Source organism: Halyomorpha halys, unplaced genomic scaffold (genome assembly GCF_000696795.3).
Source record: "Halyomorpha halys isolate HHAL.00 unplaced genomic scaffold, Hhal_1.1 Scaffold157.1, whole genome shotgun sequence".
Taxonomy (NCBI): domain Eukaryota; kingdom Metazoa; phylum Arthropoda; class Insecta; order Hemiptera; family Pentatomidae; genus Halyomorpha; species Halyomorpha halys.
Window position 1 is genome coordinate 1,870 of NW_027114029.1, and position 19,356 is coordinate 21,225.

The 19,356-nt window shown below is 28.1% G+C and overlaps 2 protein-coding genes across 8 annotated transcripts in view; one reads left to right on the forward strand and one right to left on the reverse strand.

Annotated features, from left to right (window-relative positions):
- Positions 1-5,372: 5,372 nt before the first annotated feature.
- Positions 5,373-16,214, reverse strand: LOC106678747 (deoxyribodipyrimidine photo-lyase). Of its 2 annotated transcripts, XM_014417482.3 has the most exons (10): positions 16,102-16,214; positions 15,456-15,551; positions 14,585-14,711; positions 14,273-14,398; positions 12,426-12,631; positions 12,182-12,340; positions 11,409-11,607; positions 8,806-8,998; positions 8,170-8,411; positions 5,373-7,295 (listed from the first exon to the last, which is right to left on the reverse strand). In XM_014417482.3, exons 2-10 carry the CDS (start codon positions 15,546-15,548, stop codon positions 7,135-7,137), a joined length of 1,506 nt encoding a protein of 501 aa, XP_014272968.1. In that variant the 5' UTR covers positions 15,549-15,551; positions 16,102-16,214; the 3' UTR covers positions 5,373-7,134. The 2 variants fall into 2 exon arrangements, with proteins under 2 accessions (XP_014272968.1, XP_066907367.1); XM_067051266.1 differs by lacking the exons at positions 15,456-15,551; positions 16,102-16,214 and adding an exon at positions 15,411-15,433.
- Positions 16,215-16,441: 227 nt separating this feature from the next.
- Positions 16,442-19,356, forward strand: part of IntS6 (integrator complex subunit 6) — a 45,307-nt gene continuing 42,392 nt past the window's right edge. For all 6 annotated transcript variants that reach the window (XM_067051273.1, XM_067051275.1, XM_014417414.2 and 3 more), the window contains exons 1-3: positions 16,442-16,711; positions 16,876-16,953; positions 17,036-17,275. In XM_067051273.1, the coding sequence (XP_066907374.1) occupies positions 16,583-16,711; positions 16,876-16,953; positions 17,036-17,275 (447 nt within the window). In that variant the 5' untranslated portion in view covers positions 16,442-16,582. The remainder of the gene's footprint in view (positions 16,712-16,875; positions 16,954-17,035; positions 17,276-19,356) is intronic.

A 19,356-nucleotide genomic window follows, 5' to 3' on the forward strand; every position in this document is an offset into this window, starting at 1 on the left:
CTATAGATAGAATCAGCTTGGTTTGTAGGCATGCCATAAATTTCTCTTATGATTTCTCTCTGTCTTATGCCTAATGGAGCGTTCCGTGAAGGATTCATTTCATATCTCCTCAAGCAACGAGGGTGAAATATATGGGGGTACGCAGGGTTTGTTGGTTGGAGTTTGATTTTCGTAATGTAACTGTCCTTATTTACTCTTGTAAATTAAAGGTATTGACAAGGAGCTAGTGACATTACTGGTTCAGCAACGTGACATATTAGGACTAAAGTACCAAACCAATGTTTTCTTTTTTACACCCCCTCACGATAGCCGAGCGTTCTAAACCTTAGACCTCTGGCACAAATATCATTTTATTTAAGATTGTCCTTGAGGATGGCCGAAACATTGGACTTATAAAGAAATATAAATTGTTTTGAGACTAAAATTTATTTTATTTAAACAATAATAACCATTCTCAAGAAAGTGTAAAGATTATATATAAATTTATCCTAGATTTTCTTTCATAGGAACTTGTTTGTATTTATTTGTTAATAATCCAGCACAGGCGCAGTCTTCCAACTTTTGTAAAAGGTTCTAAAATCTTTTACTTTCTGAGCAATTTCTGGAACTCCATTATTATTCCTACAAGCAATATAACCTGCCTATCTCAGGTGTCTGGGCTTCATTAAATATACGACATCATAGTCATTATAGAGATTCATTAGTTCAGCATTTTCCTTTAATTTAATAATTTATTTAATGCTCCATTACTGTTGTCATACATGGTTTCCATGATCTTTCTTTAAAATTTCAATAGAGATGGTTCTAAAGTCTTTGCCAGCTTCCAGCACTCCAACTAAAATGCAAGAACTGTTCTGATTAGGGTCTTCTATATTAGTACTATAGGGGTCCTGGCCCAAAGGAACAACTAATGACTGCCATAATTCAATGCTGAATCTCTAGTTGCATATTATTGGCTGAGTTCAACTGTATTGCTCGATAAATAAATTCCTCTGCACAAAGTTGAAGTCTCCAATTTTTGTTTTTCCTCCTAGATATTCTCCTGTTAGCATTGCAGAACATATACTTTGACGATGGGTGAGGGTCACTTGAGAGGTAGTGCCCAAAAAAAAAGCAAACAGTGAGACGGTGCCGTAGGTGAGAGCGAGACTGACTGACCTATCAGCCTGTATTCTGGCACTAATCCTACTGCAGTCAGAAATGTTGTAGATGTGTCGCCACAACGAAGTATTTATATATGCCACACAACAAACCTCTAATTGTTCATGATTTGCATAACAAATTTAAAATACAAAATAACTAAAACTTAAAAAATAATAATAAACTTATAGTTAACAAAATTTAAAAAAAAAATTGGAAAGTAAAAAAAAAACAACTAAACTTTTGGATTTTAACAACCATAATTTACCAAATTTGTCCTAGAATAGTACCTGCTCACTCATTACAAATCCATCAGGTTTTATACTATGTCAGTTATAGTAAACTTCCAGACTATCCTCATAATAAATTTTAGGATCAATCATTATAACTGGAATTAAATGATGACCACATCAATTGGAAGTTTAGTTCTAGGGATCCTATAATAAAGGAATTGAGAAGAAGAGGTAATTCTGGTAATTTAGCAAATACAAGTTTAGATCATCTTTCTCATAGCAACATTTTTTCACTAAGTTTCACCACACCAACTGCCTTTCAGCGAGGCCATTACTTGTGTGATAATGAGGACTAACCGTAAAAGGTGAAAAATGCATATTATGAAATTCCATTAGGTGGAATTTTGTGACTTTAGTTTTAGATCTTTGGAATTTCTAGTACTCATGCATTACACGTGTTTACAACATTATTTACATCTAACATAATGCAAGAGCAGTAAGAAAATTTCTTGACTCTTTGGCTTTCAGAAGCACTGAGTATGTTTGAGGAGTTGTTTACTGTAAGCAGTGGGAATGATTAGTTTTTCTTCAAAATAAATCAGCTGACTTTCAAATGTAATGTCATAGCTTATTTTGTAATAACGGCTAAAATTGCTACCAGTGTTTTTTAAATTTACCTTGGTATGCTGGCCATTCACCAATTGATAATGTAGTATGGAAACAAGTGTTTATCAATGAAAAGTATTTTATTTTGAAAAATAGTAACAAATATCTGACTCATTCAAAAACGTTATTATCGATATATACAAAATATTTCATTGTAAGAAGCAGGTTTTGTCGATATAAATTTTTAAAAAAATAGAGGTCCATAAAACTAGGAAATTATAAAATGACAACAGATGTTTTTTATACTTCGGGATCTGAAAATATTTGTAAATTAAGTAATATCTCTACTTAGTTCTATGTCCATTTATATGTGAATCACTCCAATTTGAATTCTATTAAGAGTCTGCATCAAGAACTTAAATATCCCTTTAATCTTTAACTCAATACTCTTCAAGTTTTCAAAATAACATAAAGCTGTTACTAGTCATCCAAATCACCTGGCTGAGTCTATTAGGGTCCAGTTATTTTATAGTGCAACCAAGATAAGTTTGCTAGGGAACTCCACCCTAGATCCTTCTCCCCTCCTACTAAGAAGCAGTCCGGAACTTGGTAACACCAACCTGTTCAGGATAGGGTAGGTACTTGGAACACCCCCCTCTCCCCTCTATTAAATTTCGGATACGGGAGGTTATTAGTTTCTTTAGGTCATCCTTTATCTTTGACTAGGACTTCCTTATTGATTCTTGTTTTACTTTGCAGGAAAATATATTGACAATGCTGGTTCTACTTGTTTTAAGAACGTAGTATCTTCCAAAAAGTCATAATACATTTTAAATAAATATATATGGACTAAAATAATATAATTAAATGAAATAATATCGACATTTAATACTTTTGATGTTTATGACCGATATTACTCTCGGAATCTTATACCTTTTCCTATATGAAACTCTACTGTCAGACAATCTTCAGTATTAAATATTTAATATCAGAATACATTTTACAAAATAACAATATTACAGTTATTACAAAATAAAAATATTCGATATTATATATTTAAAGCAATCATTGGAATCTATAACCAGAAACTCTACAAATGAAGCATTTATTTGATATTTACTTAATAGGTAATATACATTTTAATGTTACAAAAAAAGAACTTATATACACATTAACATATATTGTATATACAAATATAGGATGTCACTACAATTATTTGAGGGGGGATATAAAATTTCTTAATTGACAAATTACGTCTAATGATCCCATATTTCCATGTCCTAATTTTCCCATAGGTATAATTCTGAGGTTTGACATTTAATTCTTAATCTGCTCTTTGGATATAAGTCCGAACATTCTCCTGTATTTATTGGGTCAACTTAATTAGACTGTTTCCTCCAGTATCTGTTTTAATTGTTTTCAAATAGGAACTTTTTCTTGTTCCTTTAGTAATACGTGCTTACGTCCATTCCCTCTAGAGGGGAAATTCCCCTGTTGAGTGGGCGGGTAATTCATGTTTAAAAGGTTTGTACAGTCTGGTCAAGAAGTAATTGTTCCCGCCTTTTTTGGGAGAGCTGAGTTAAACTATCACCACTTTCTTAATTTTATGTATAAATTTGCAGTGAAACAGTGCAACAATTTTCTTAATTTTAATGTTTTAAAATGCAGTGTATTTGGTCCTAGAATGGGATTATGATAAATACAGTAATCAGCGGTTTTTTATATTAAGAGGAAACATGGATTGGACCACTCCCAGCTTCTGTTTCCATGAGTTTAAATACTTCGTAATTACGTTTTTAGTTTGAGCTGTTTTCCCTCTACTCAGTTTACTTGATATGGTAAACTAATAATATTGGGATAATTATAAAAAAAGTCAAGGAGTAGGTATGTTCCAACAACCACTTTTGACTATCCAGAACTGTATGAAGCCTGCGCAGTATAAGATCAGGGAGAGAAAACACGTACTTACTTTAGGTTTGCTCGTACATTCAGAAGTGGTTGATGGAACAGACCTAGTAGAGAAGAGAGTAGTGGGTAAGTGGGAGAACATTTGTCACTATGCATCACGCTCCTCCCCTTACTCAGATGCAAACTCATCTTTGATGAACTTTAACTTCCGTTTTTTGTCAGACAATTATTTTACTCTCATTAAAAAACAAAATTATATTAATTTATCATGTATTGACCACTATTATCCATAACTTTATCCCATCTTCCTGGCAGTTTATCAATTCCTTGTAAAAGTGGTTAGTTGGGACTGGGAGAGGTCTTAGATATTCTGCCTGACTTGCTCTTAAATTGATGATTTTTCTATTAAAAAAACCCTCCATATCAGAGGTTAAAAAAAACACTTTTACCTAAATTGACACACAAAACAGCTGACAAAAGACTAAAAAAAGCCTCCTCTATATTGTGAAAACAAAAGCTTGTGATGGTAACTCAAAGCAGGTAGATACAAACAATAGATTCTACTTAGCTGCATTGGAAGTTACTTATAATTTCACCTAATGTATTAAGCTCCAGCCCATCTTAATAACCCATTTTTAGGTTTAAATGGTAGTAGTAACATAAAAGATAGTCGAGTATGACAGGAGTCATCTGTATCTTGCTCATGGTGCAATTTTGATGATTCACTATCGAGAAACCATAACAAAATTTATCATAAAAAATAAACTTATTGAATTATACACAAATAAATTTTCTTTGATTCTTAACTTTTTTTTCCTGCTCTCCCATGGGTATTTATTAGTTTCTTTTTAAAAATATATCAAAATAAATAAAAGAATTTTTTCAATAGTTCTATTATAGTAGAGCAGAATCAACAATTTCTTAATCTAAAAAAATAATAACCAAAAATGGATAGCAATATATCACCTCACCAAGTGAATTTAACAATGAATTATTTTAAACAATTGAGAAAGTAACAAAGATTGTATCAGAGGAGTGTGATGAAAATTGTTAATTTGAGACAAAATACCTCTTCCCCATGGTACAAGGATAAAACTAATAACTTCAATATAAACCTACTTAAGAGAATGGATTTGGAAAGTTCCATGTTGGAATATTTTCACCCCATCTGTTCCAATTTTGCCTCATTTTATGTTAATTGTATAAAAATTTCAAATAGGTTAAAAAAAAAGCTAATGTTAATCTCATTCAAACATTTTGAAATCAGTACTAGAAATTTTGAAGCCATTATATTACAAATAGGCTACAGTGTGTAATACTATATAATAATAATGACAGTGTTATGAAGCTCTTTAATTTGATACTAATACTACTGCTTAATAATCCTAATAATTGTATGTGAGCTGCCAGCCTGGCACTTGACAGACATAAAGGCTTTTAGCAAGAGGTAAGATATGATGGTAGTAGCTGTAATGAGGTGATCAGTCACACATAAATTCTTTCATATTATTTCTCAACCATAATTTTCAAGGTATGAAGGAAATGGTCAGGGGTAAGGTCAAAAATAATAATAAAGACAAAAAAATAAGGTCAAACAGTTAAATAACTGTTTATTTGCTAATGTTTTGCTCAACTTTGTAGAGCATCATCAGGGCTAAAAAATATACAAAAAACAACTAAAAATATTTTGGCATAGTAGGATAATAAGATAACATAATTAAACTAAGGTATGGTAAATTATGTAAATATAAGAGAAAAGAAAATATAAAAATGAACAAAAAGGAGAAATAAAAATAGTTATAGTATAAAGTAGGCAATAAGTACGTATATAAAAAAAAAATACGTAAACTATTAGGAGATGTAATAAAACATAAAAATATATATCCTGTTCATTTTAAACCTAATAGTTTTTGTATTTTTTAAAATATATAATCATCATTGTCTATTTTAAACTGTAACTATTTTTATTTCTTCTTTTTGTTCATTTTTATATAATTTTCATTTCACTTATATTTACATGATTTTTAAACCTACCATAGTTTACTTTTTGTATCTTATTATCCTACAATGTCTAAATAAGTATTTTTAATTGTTTAGTTGTTGTATCTTTTAGCCCTTTTGAAGCTCTACAAAATGGAGCAAAATGTTGGTAAGTAAATAGTTGAAAAATATTTTTTTTATTTTTTTTTACCGCACCCCTTACCATTTCTTTAATTAAATTCTTTTGATTAATTTTATTTTTTTTACAAATGAACCAATTGTTGAATTCTATTAAGAGAAGTAAAAATAAAAGAAACATGTAAAATTATTCTTATTCTGAACAGAAAAATAATTTCATTCTCAGCTATAAATGAACAAGTTGCATACATACAAAAATATGTTTATGAATATTAGTAAGTAAAATATTTTGATAAACTTTATAAATATAGTATAGAACAAGCTATCTTATAAGTAATTGTTAATTTTAAAATTAAATACACGTGTTTCTTAACTTATGGATCAAAAAATATATAAATAAAATGTACATAAAAGAGAAAGAAAATTAAGAAAAAAAAATCACAGATTTTAATAATCTTAATAAAAGAGTTTAATTACAGTTAAAAAATATAAAACATAAATAAATTAATTTCAATAAATTTTTTGAGGATAAAAACTTCCAAAATATGAATATATTTTATTCTATATTATCATATTATTGCACGTTTCGGGACTATTGTCCCATATTTATGTACTTTAATAAACCTCATAATTTGTCATACTTTTAATTTCACTATGGAAATCACGTCATTATTTTGTTTTACACTGTTTTCTATGTTGAAAACAGCTATGTAAATAATAACTATGGTTTCCATAGCGAAATTAAAAGTTTGACAAATTATGAGGTTTATTAAAGTGCATGAATATGGGACAATAGTCCCGAAACGTTGTGCAACATTATGTTAATTTATAATAAAATACATTCAAATTGGAAGTTTTAACCTCAAAAAATTAATTGAAATTGACTTACCAGACTTCCTAAAAAGAAAATCCAGAATAAATAAATTAAAACATTAATGTAACTATGCACATAAAAGAGAGACAAAATCACCAATAAAATAAATCTTACAGTTTTTAATACTTTGTTAACAAAATACTTTAAATTAAAATTATGGTGTATAAAAGAAGAATAAATTAAAATAGTAACAAAACAACAAACAAATAGTGATGGTGGTGTAAAATATAAGCACTAAAGCTACAACTTGATATTTCATTTTTTTTTCTTATGGACTTTTCCTCCATATCTTGCAACAAATGCAGATACATTGAACTTCCTCTCGCATCCTTTATAGTTCATGTAACGTATTTTACCAAAAACTGGCCTCTCTTTCCAACCTTGATCATGTATGCCACAAATTGACCACATGCATCCTGAAAATATCAAAACAGAATTTTTTTAAACGATTTAATACATAAAAAGAACATATCCCTGCTTTGCTTGAATAGCGGCACATCTAATAAACAAAAAAATTGTATTTTATTTAGAATAAGACATATTACTAAGATAGTACCATAAACTGAAGTTGTTTTTTTTAACCTGGCAAATGTGTACTGTGGCTAACACCATATATGGGATAGGGTGTAACGGGAACATACTCAGATCCCTTTCTGGCGAAGCAGTCCGTTCTCTCACTGACTTTAATGCCCGTGTGTATCCAGGCAACCATTCAACCCGCACCTTGCTGGCTAAGGAAAGAGAGTTCGGGTTAGTCTTACATTCTTGCACCAATTTGGGATGGGTTATATAATTACCCAGCACATAGATGGCCTGAATGTCAGTAAAAATCGTGATAAGCCTATTCCTCGTACTCTCTTTTTTTAGGTTCTGGGCACAGACATTAATTGCAAACACTTCAGCCTGGAAGACCATGATGTGCCTTCCTGACACTATGGAGCTGCCTTCATTAGGCCTATCTATCTTCCATAAGCTAGAGTTACTTTCTCTACTGAGATCACCCAGCATTCTTTCCCAAAGTCATTAAAATTGTTAAAAAGTAAGCAGAGCTTACAGTATAATATATAGATTACGTAAAACAAAATATATAATAAAGATTTTTTTTTTTGTCAGATGTGCCACAAGAAGCATTGCTGGTAAGTAATTCCACAATAAATTTTTAATGTTCATAAATTTAAATATTTAAAAAAAAAATCTTATTCATAGTTTAACAAATGAATTTAAATTTTGTAATTTGGAGTTATTTCATTTAAATATTTTTTTTATGAATAATAAATTTATTTTACTTACCAACAAATCCATTTGGATCCCTACCATCTAAACTGTATTTATCATTTAAGTAAATGGCAATTTCTAAAGCTTTTTCAGGAGATTCTGTCCATTCTAATATTTTTTTAGCCCAATACATTCGCAAAAAGCCATGTATCTTTCCTTCTTTCACAAGTTGAATCTGTGTCGAGTTCCAAAGGTCATCATGCGTTAAACTTTTCTCCAACTCCTCTTGGGTATACAACCATTCCCTTTTGTCTTTCCTAAAATAATAAATAAAGTATTTTTTAATGGAGGATTTTAATTTTTTTTTCCATCACTTTTTCCCACAAGATGTTTATAAACATAGAATAATCCTTTTTTTAGGAACTATAACATTTTTCCATTTCTTATCCAAACAAAAAATAATTTAAATAGATAGGACTTAAGAATAAATAAAACTGTAATTTAAAGTTCTATAATGTGTAGAGATATTTTTGTATATATGGAAGTATTGAAACATGTAATTTTAGTCTTAGACAGAATATAAACATTAAAATGTTTATATGAATTACATATTGTCCTTTTCATATGTTAATATAATTCTAAATAATATAAAATACCTCATAAAAGTTAAATTATTAATTTCCAGCACCTTAGGAATTTTTTTTTTAGTACCTATGTTCCTCTAAAGTCTTCCGAGCCCAATCGTAAGCTCCATTTATATTATCATAATTAGGATTATAATAACAAAAATTGTCGGATAATTCTCTTCTGATTATCGCTTCTTCACAGAAAGATTCTACACTTTCTTTATATTTTGATTTGAAAGATTCTACAACAAGGATGCAGCGTTGAACAGATATTTGACCTAATAAAAAACTTTGGATAAGTAATGATGTAAATTAACTTTTATTATAAGATAAACAAAAGCTTAAGGTAAATCAATAAACATTAAAATAATTTATTACGGACGTGGAAAAAATTAACAAATAGGTCAAGTATTCATAAATTAAAAAAAAACTATGTAGTTTGTATATTTCTTAAGTTCTATTTATGATAAACAATACTTGAATTCCATGAATATCGTTAATTACTTTATTTTTAACATTCATAGATGATATTTTGAAGAATTTTCAAAAGCGGGAATAAGGAAAACATAATATTATCTTCTTAACACAAAATGGTTAAACAACAATATATAAAAAAAACATCTAAATTTTTTACTAAAATCAACAACACTATCCAAATTATAGTCTCAAAACATTTATTTCATTCACATGTCCAACGTTTCGGCCAATTCGGCCATCTTCAGGGACAATCTATTACAAAAGTTTCCATTATTTGTATGATCCTACAATCAATTCATTTATTTAACATCACTATTCATAATTTACCTTACCTTAATTTACTCAGAGACATATCATTTAACCCTTTTAAATGTTTTTATGTTTTTGACTTATTAGGTGTTTATTGTATTTTTGACATATTAGGTAATTAAACAAATATGAGAGATACTGATTAACAAAAAATAAGGTTACCTAATGATTTTAATGTTGTTCATAGATGTAAATATTTTGACCTGGGCAGAATGGCCTGTATGGAGTTTTTAAAAGGGTTAAATGATATGTCTCTGAGTAAATTAAGGTAAGGTAAATTATGAATAGTGATGTTAAATAAATGAATTGATTGTAGGATCATACAAATAATGGAAACTTTTGTAATAGATTGTCCCTGAAGATGGCCGAATTGGCCGAAACGTTGGACATGTGAATGAAATAAATGTTTTGAGACTATAATTTGGATAGTGTTGTTGATTTTAGTAAAAAATTGCCAGTCTCAAGAAAGAAATTTAAAGATTATAAATATCTAAATTTTTATTATAAAAATAAATAAACAAAAATTTTTTTTTTACTTTTCATACTTTCAGAAATAATATTGAGTATGGAGTAACAGATTTTTCTCCAATTTTTTACAGTTCGTTAAATAACTTTAACTGAACTACTAATGTAAAGGCAAAATAAATAAGTAATAATTGTATTATCAAATCATTTTCATGTACCATATTTTATTTATATATATGTGTGTATTGTAATATTTAAAAATAAATAAAAGGAAAAATGATAGTTTTTACTTATTCTCATACCTTAAGTATAGATTAGGTTCAAAATAGAAGCTTTAATATTAAACAGATAGGAGAATTTTATTTAAATTTTATAACATAATAGACTCTTAATCTAAGGGCGTGTTTTTCAAGGCAATCAGAACACTTATCTTTAATAACACTTTTACAATTATACTTATTTAAATGCTCTCCTATGATGACTGATGGTTTTTGATGACTTCTATTTTACAAACTAACACTGTCAATAGTTTTCAACACACACCAACAAAAACTCTTGGCGATCCAAACAAAGAAGTATCTTATTCTTCTTGGATTTTCCTTTGATGTCTTCTTTTTCAAGATTTCAGTGAGAGTAGACCAAGAATGCTCAGGACCTTCTGCATCCAAGATATGTCCTCCCATCGGCGTCTAAAACACAAGTGATCCAAAAACCAAGCTTTCTTTCTTCCCCTTCTATAGGTGTTTGTTCGCAACATAGATTGTATTACTACGGTTTTGAGTTTTTCCTTATGATTTCCTTTATGAATAATTTTCTTTAATACTTATTCTTAAATTCTATTTTTTCTTAAATTTACTGTAACTGCAATTATGATGGGAAGTTAAATAAAGTTTTTAAAATATTTGAATCTGCTCAACATGGCCACGATTCAATGGACTTCGGACTTGTGCCGCCATCTTGGCTTTTCTAACAATCTTTTCCACTCCATACTTGACTGAACAAAATGCTTTTTGGTTCAATAACATATATAAACAATACTGAAATGACATTTAACGTTGATTCATAAAAAATAAAAACATACTAAATATGTAATATACACTCATTTATATAAAAAAAATAACTATTTACTCAAAGAGAGGATTCCAATATGTATATAAATGATTGACAGCATTATTTCAAATTATACCACACCCTCGACCATCTTCTTCATAATTTTCCTGTATGTTTCAGATCTTTTCTACCAGCATTAATAATTTATTTTAATTTTAAATCTATTCATGATTTTGGTCAATATCTTATAAACAGAATTTAAAAAAAAATATATATAATAATATGAAATAAAGCATATAAATGTAAGCTTTAGCATCAAATATAATAACTGAGAATATAATTAAGCTATTTATAAGTTTTGGCATATCATGAAATAAGAGAACTAACCAAAATGGAACCATGGTGAAAGATTGCTCAAAGCATTTCCCAAAGGATCATTTCTTTTCTGGGCAAACTTGCTAAGGCGCTTTTGGCAAAATTCATGAAGCATCTTCATTCCATTTAAATAACCTGGTTTTGCCCAGCTGACTTCCTCTATGGTTCTGTCTACTTCCAAAGAAGCTTCAGCAGCTCCCCAATCAATTTCCTGAAAAGAAAACAAATTACTTAGATGAAATAATTTACTACACACACTCTGTTTTTTATTTGATAATTATCTCAAGCTAACCACTATGGGACGAAAACTTATTGTAGTTAAAATATCTAGAATGTATTAATACAAACAGTTTTTATAATGAAGCTCTATCTTGCTATCAGGCAATCATAAAATGAGTTCAATTGTATGAAAACAGGAACACTATCAAATTGAAAGAACGTGGAACAACAGAGAAGAAAACAACACACTCAATCATCGAATCTGACCTTAAGTTTGTGGTGGTTCAGATACTATTTTTCTTCTCTTCTATTAATAAAATTTTAATTGCCAATTGATTTTGACTTGCTTAGTTACCTCTCTTACACTTTTATTGTGAATCTTTTATTGTTATTTTTTTCTTTTACATATTGTTCTTTTATACTTTAGCATTATTGCTCAAATTAAAGTTAACTAAATCACTATTACGTAGGTAATATGGCTATTTATAGTATGGAATTTATAAGATATACAAATACACAACCCTTCTGAAGGGTTACTATGGAAGGGAAAAAAGAAATCAATTTACTTTTGCTTTTAGTTCTCCAGGGTATGGGTGATCCGTAACAGTTGGAAATGGTGTCAAAAATTCAGTAAATTTATTCTTTAATTTGTTTCTTATAGTTCTAGCTCCGTACTCGAGCTTATCAGATGCTACCCAGCACGGGACAATATTATGGCCATCAACCTTCATTAACACAGAACAATTAACATTAAATAAAATGTTTAAGAAAATTATTGTTAAAAAAAACAAAAAAAAAAAACATTACAACCTGTACTAGAGGAACATCATCGGGCAATGTCTTTTTAAGATTTTCAGCCCAAGTTCGAGCAATTCTTAGAGGACTGAAATCAATCACAACATATCCAAATTTATTTTCTAATATAAAATCTAGAACTTTGTTTTCTCCTTCATCAGATATAAACATGTGAAATGGAATATTCAATTTTTTACTTTCCTTTGACGTTTCTTCTAATCCTAAAAATTTAAAATCACATTTTTCATTAGTAATGAATTGAGAGATCATTTGTAAACATAATACCACAGATGCATTTAGGAAATCCCTAGCTTTAATGATGTGTTTTTCTGCTTTAAAAAAAATAATGGTTAGTATTTAAATAAAAATAAAGTTTATGATAGAAGTAAACAAGAAAACAGAAAGGTCCTGAAAATATAAATAATATCTTAAACCATGAAACATGTATATACTTTTTCATTAAAAATGAATTATACCTTTAATAATCAATATTTTCAGGATGTCAACAAGAGTCTGTCTGTTTGATTACCTGACTTTTTCCTTCCTTAAAGAACATTCCCTCCACCCCCTCCCAAGTATAGTGAAAAAAAAAGAAATGTAAATGCAAAAAAGTAAATAATTAAAATAAACTAGTTGTATTTCAAGTAAAGTTTAATGTTAAGTGCCAACTTGATACTTACTGTAAAAACAGTTTAATTTTGATACATATTCACTCTTTTTGTATATATTGCAAGTTTCAATAAAAATTACACCATTAGTTTCATCATTGATAGGCAATTGGAGAAGGCAAAACCTTGAAAGCATTTCTTATTTATGGTTCCTTATTATTTAATACATTATTGATAATTTAAATTACATTTGTTTCATTTAGAACAATGTTCAAAACGGGAATTGATACCGTTTCATTTTATTATTGGAATAAAAATTGAGATGAAATGAAATTTAAAAACTGCCCAACTGCACTAAACGGAACGAATCAGTCATTAGAAAATTTTATAACTCACATCACATTTACTTCTTGCATATATTTTTAATAGAGTTGTAAACATCAATACATAAATTATAAAAAAAAAAAAATGACAGAATAATGGAAATCCAATAACTTTTACCCTATCTATAAACATCCTACATATATAAATATCCTGTATTCCAGATAGATATTTTTGACAATCAATAACCTGGTTTACATTAATATATCTCCATTGGCATTAAAGAATAAGATAATTTTCATTAAGGAAGAACTGAAAAAGTTATAATCTTTACACCTCTTAAAGATTTATTAATTTCATCAAACATTTTTAAATAACAAACTGCCATCATAAAGTTATGATACATAATACTCGTTCATATGGACTGATCTATAAATGGGGTAAAATTCATAGAACAGTCTGTAAGAACGAGTATGCACTGAACATAAGAGGTGGGTAAGTTAAAATAAAGTGACAAGCAAATAGTAACTTAGTAGCTCAAGGGCTATCTGTTACAAATGAAATTAATAACTTAGCAATCAAAATTATCTATTTTTTAATATTACCCATATTATAATATATTGTTGGTATACTGTACAAGTACAGTTGAGCAGCCACATTTATCTTAATGAACATTTTAACTTTTTTTTTTTTTTCAAAAACTGTGGTACAATTCAAATGCGTATAAGATATTCCATAAATATAAAGATGGGTAATTGTAGGAATAAAGATAGATTGCATCATGCAATGCACAAAAGCTTAATAAAAATTTATACTAGGAACATTAATATATTCACAATATGAATAAAATTTTATACATATACACATACTATTTTAATATAGGATTAATTTTCATAAAAATATATAATAAAATCATAGTTGTTAAAAATATACCTTTTAAAAGGAATTTAAAATGGCGAATAGGTGCATTCATGAATGTTCTCCGCAAATAGAAGCAGATATGTAAAGGTAATTTATGCTTGAGAGCAACTTTCTGTGCATAAAGCAGAGACCAATTATCTAAAAAATATGTTGATAATATTAAAGTTATGATTTATTTCTTTTTGACAGTTGCAAAAAATAATAATAAATTAGAGCCAAACCCTTGACATAGGTCCGGGTAGGCGAATATTCCAAGTAATGGTTTTGAAAGTGCAAAATTCATAAAATAAAATAATAAATTCCATGAAAGTGAAATATTTCAACCTTGAATCCTTTCTTCTCTAGTCATCCAGTACAAAATTCCTTTTGACCAAGAAGGTATTTCTTTGCTTTTAGAAAAAAATCTGATTCTGTTTTTATTGTAACCAAAATGCTCAACCGATTTTCCATTCTTAAATAAAAAGAAAATTGAATTATAATAAAGAAAAAAGTAATTTTACAAAAATCTTAATACTGTGCAAATAAAATTTTTTTTATCCAAATCTCCATACCTTCAGAAGCAAAATAAATTCAGTTTCTTATTAGTGTTTCTGAGAGTACAGTACACCATAGTATAATTGTTGTCAACAAATAAATATATAATAATTTAAAAAATAAAAGTTAATATAATAAACTTTTTCATTAGTATATTAATACACAAACAATTTTGTTGATAAAAACATTATTCTATTCCATTAGTTATTTAATAAATTTTTATCAGCATGGTTTAAAATAAGTAGGGTAAATAATAAGGGAAAAGATTTAAATAAAAAGATATATGCCTATAAATATACCAAAAATTATTTTTTAACGGAAGGAAAAGAGAACATTATGAAAAATAGGGAAGCTATTCCAAAAAACTACTTTCCTCAATATAAATATAATCAATACAAAATATCAAGAAATTTTAATACTTTCTAAATATATTACAATATAACAGAAACTACAAGGTCAAGCAGAAAACAATCTAGAAGAATGGCACAGAACCATAAGTATATTAATTTAGGATGTGTTATCTAACAAGGGGAAGATAAAGATGCAGGACTAGGATAAGGTGGTTGAAAAAATTTTGCAGGAGAGGGGCTGAAAACTGAGAGTTAGAGCATATTACATAAATGAGATATTAAATTTTACAACTCTTTTTGTCTGACACAACCTGAATCCTTTCATTTTCAATTCCTTTTAAGAATTCCTCGAACCCTGAATCTCCTGAACTCTCAGTCTTTAACTTCTTGAAAGGATTAGTCATTTTCTGAAAAAAATAAGTCTGATTTTAAATCGGGAAAGTAATAGAAAAAAAAAATTAATTTAAAAAAGTCCAACAACGACAATGAAATAAGTATTTATAAAAAGTTACTAACATAAAACCAAATACAATATTTGATGGTTATGGTAATAGTGAAAATTATCAGGATAATGTAACTGAAAACAGAACTGGTATGTTATATTTAGATTTTACATCTTATATTAAAAAAAACAACTAACAACCATAATACTGATTAAAAAAAAAAGTGCTTTATTTCTTAAATCCACAAAACTTTCATTGTACTCAATAATTGTAGGGGTAACAGCAACGAAATTTCAAAATTTGTTTGTTTAATTAAATCCTATTAAGTCATTGAAGTTCTTTAACTATTAGGACATAATAAATGTAAAAAATAATGCTTAAAAACATGAATGACATCAGAAACTCATTGAATAATTCTATTATAATAATATTAAAACATTATTTTCATCAAAAACAATTCATTAAAAATAAAATAAAGAGTAAATGAAGATCTATTCATATATTGAAAACATACCAATTATCAATTAATCAGTATAAATGACTAAATTACAGGCGAAAGATTTCTGATAACAATTTTTATTTAAAATTTGAAATCCAAACCTCCTAGAAGGTTGTAATGAGGTTTTCTTTGTTGTACCACTGCCTATGCTATATTATAATATTAAAGTTCTAAAATTAAATTGCCAAAAGTATTTTTTTAAAGCCTCATATATTTTTAAATAGTTATTTTAAAATTTATTTTGCAAATGAAAAAGTATTTTGTTCAGTTAAAAGTTAGCAAGTGATATTTTTGTTATGTTGGAGTGACTGGGAGACATGCTCATTTGGGGCTGGCTAAAACTTTCCTGATCATTCGTCAATTGTTACCCGTAAGGGTACCTTCGTGTGCAACTATGTGATGGTTGCATAGTAATAATGGTCGCCTTCCTTTTGGAAACTACATGATTACATGCTTAATCCTGTTTAATAATTCGTTTTAAGTTTAGGGATTGTATATGTACTTAATAATGACGATTATAGTATTTTTAATTGATACGTCGGCTTCTATGAATCAAAGAGCATATTTAGGTGGACGCCCAACGCTGCTGGATGTGGCCAAGGGCGCAGTTGAAACGTTCGTCAAGGTAGGACTGATTTAAAAATCTTGGGCCGATTTTTAATATTTTCGTTGGTTTAGGATTATACTAATTAATACACTCACCTGATGCTTCTTTGGCTCATAACCCTATTATTTATTTTGATTGTTACTCTTATCAGTTTGTACTTATTTATGTTTTAAAACGTTTAGGTAAGGCAAAGATCTCCTGAAAGTAGAGGTGATAGGTATATGCTATTAACATTTGAAGATCCACCTCATAATATCAAGGTGAGTAGAGATTAGTAGAACTTTGATCAGCTATATTTATGTCTCATATATGACATTTCTATATTAATTTATTTCTCTTTAGGCTGGGTGGAAAGAAAATCTCGGTACATTTATGAATGAGCTCAAGAACTTACAGTGCCAAGGAATGACTATGATGGGCGCTGCATTAAAGCATGCCTTCGATGTTCTTAATATCAATAGAATGCAGACGGGAATTGATACGTATGGGCAAGGGAGGTGCCCGTTCTTTCTGGAGCCATCAGTTATTGTAGTAATAACAGATGGAGGGAAATTGTCTAATGCAACTGGAGTCCAAGAAGAGGTAATAACTGTTTGGCTTACTTATTACGAAAAAAAAAAATTATGTATTTATGTTTATACACATATTTTTTTCCCACAAAGAATTTAAGTAGGTTAAATATTAGGTTGGATATGTAATCGGTTTCTGTAAACTTCTAATCATCCATTTTTTGTTTTGTTGTGACAAGTGTAATCAGCCAAGCATTTAGTAGTAATGAATGCTCTAATATTGGACTCAACTGTCATTCTTCTTTAAATTAATGATTAACATTCTTTTTTACTAGTTTATTTATTATTTATACTGTTTATATTCTTGTATTTTTAATAGAAATAGTTGATTAGATTTATATTTTTAAATAATGAAATCCAATTCGGAGTCCCATAATTGTTTATTTAAATGTGTTATCTATTCTTTAATGTTTTGTTACTTATTTTTTTGGTATTATAATATGATAAAAATGCAATTTTAACAAGAACTAAGAGGTAAAATAAACTTTAACAATAATTAAGCAATAAAATACAACTTTTCAACAACTAATAAATAAAATACAACTCTATCAAGAACTAAGAGATAAAATACAACTTCTAAGAATAACTAAGAGGTAAAAGTACAACTTTAACTAGGAGAGTTTAGAAAATTTCAGAAAAGGGTTAAATTAATTTAATCTAGCACTCTGGTATAACTCAAGTCTTATTCCAAGGGTTGTTTTTGTTTTAAAAAATTATTGCTTCAAAAATAATTAAGCATATGAATTGATTTATGTTGATAGAAATTTTATTGTAAGTCCTTATAAAATTGTGGGTTTATTAAAGCTTTTTATTTCTTAAATATTTTCCTAATTATGCAGTTTTTTTTTGGTTTAGAGTGGAGATAATTTATGATTTACCAATAAAGGTGATGTGTTGTAAACACCAATAGGTAATAGTTCATTTGCTCTTCTGTTTCAAGATTCTTTCCCTCATTATTGCTGCCTTTATAAATATTGATTTGAACTTAATTGTATGCGTTCATTCAGCTAACACTCTGATAGAAGAATTGAAGACTAGTTATAGTTTCAAATGATTCATGCTTTAGGTTCTCACTTTCATCTCTTTTCTTAATTTGTAGTATTGAGTTAGTTTTATTTTACTTTTTCCGATGAGAAAACATCTGTAGCCTTGTTCTGTTCCAATCTACAAGTTCAATATCTCTTAACTTGCCTACTTTCTGTATTCTGGGTACTAAACTACTAACTTGAATGTATTTTTTGAAGAACTGCTTTCTATAGCAAATACTTTATAGCAAATATACTACAAACAATGCTATCATCTTTAAGGATTCATAAACTATTTCTTTACATAAAGCTTCGTCTGCAACTTCTTTTTTATTCTTTTCTTTTGAATATAATCATTCCTTCCTTTTATCTATTAATATAATATAAACACTTTATAAATTTAAATAATTCTAATTTATACTTGCAACTAAATGACCGAACTATCATTAAAAATCTTCTATAATTACTGTTTTAAAGAAATTTATCTTTAATCTCTGAATTTGTACACAAAATTGCTATTTCTACTGGATATTTTGCCTCGAAATATGAAGTTTTTCATTTTAATTTATGAGATTAATTCCTATACTTTAAAAACAATAATTATTTTTTTAATGTAAATTGTTTAAAATTTAATTCCTGCAAGTTTGAAGTTGTTAGTTTGCTCTCCAAACATTTACTGGTAATTAGTCATGTCGATGAAAATTATGTTAATAGTGACAATGACCCATCATTTGATTTATAACTTGGAGTGAAACAGGTTTTTGATTCAAACATAAAAAATATAAAATTTCATGCACTGAGAAGACATAAAAAAATTAAATTGACAAAGTTTATGAATTTAAAAAAAAAAATTGTTTAATTAAAAAAAAGATTGAGATAAATTAGGAAGTTTATTCTAGTAAAAATCAGTAAAAAATGTTACCTCATTACAAATAAAAAGGAAATAATTAAAATTAATTTTTTAAATTGTTGAAGTGAAAAAAACTTCCAAGTAGAATATAAACTATTCTATATTTTTCGGGACGTTATCCCATATTCATGCACCATTGCTTCCTAAAATTGTAACAAT

Excerpts from the sequence above, each read along its gene's own strand:
- LOC106678747 (XM_014417482.3), bottom strand. The coding sequence starts at position 15,548 with ATGACTAATCCTTTCAAGAAGTTAAAGACTGAGAGTTCAGGAGATTCA. Across the intron at positions 11,608-12,181 it reads CTGGAGAACTAAAAGCAAAA|GAAATTGATTGGGGAGCTGC; the intron begins GTAAATTGATTT and ends TTTTCTTTTCAG. Across the intron at positions 7,296-8,169 it reads GGATCCAAATGGATTTGTTG|GATGCATGTGGTCAATTTGT; the intron begins GTAAGTAAAATA and ends TGATATTTTCAG.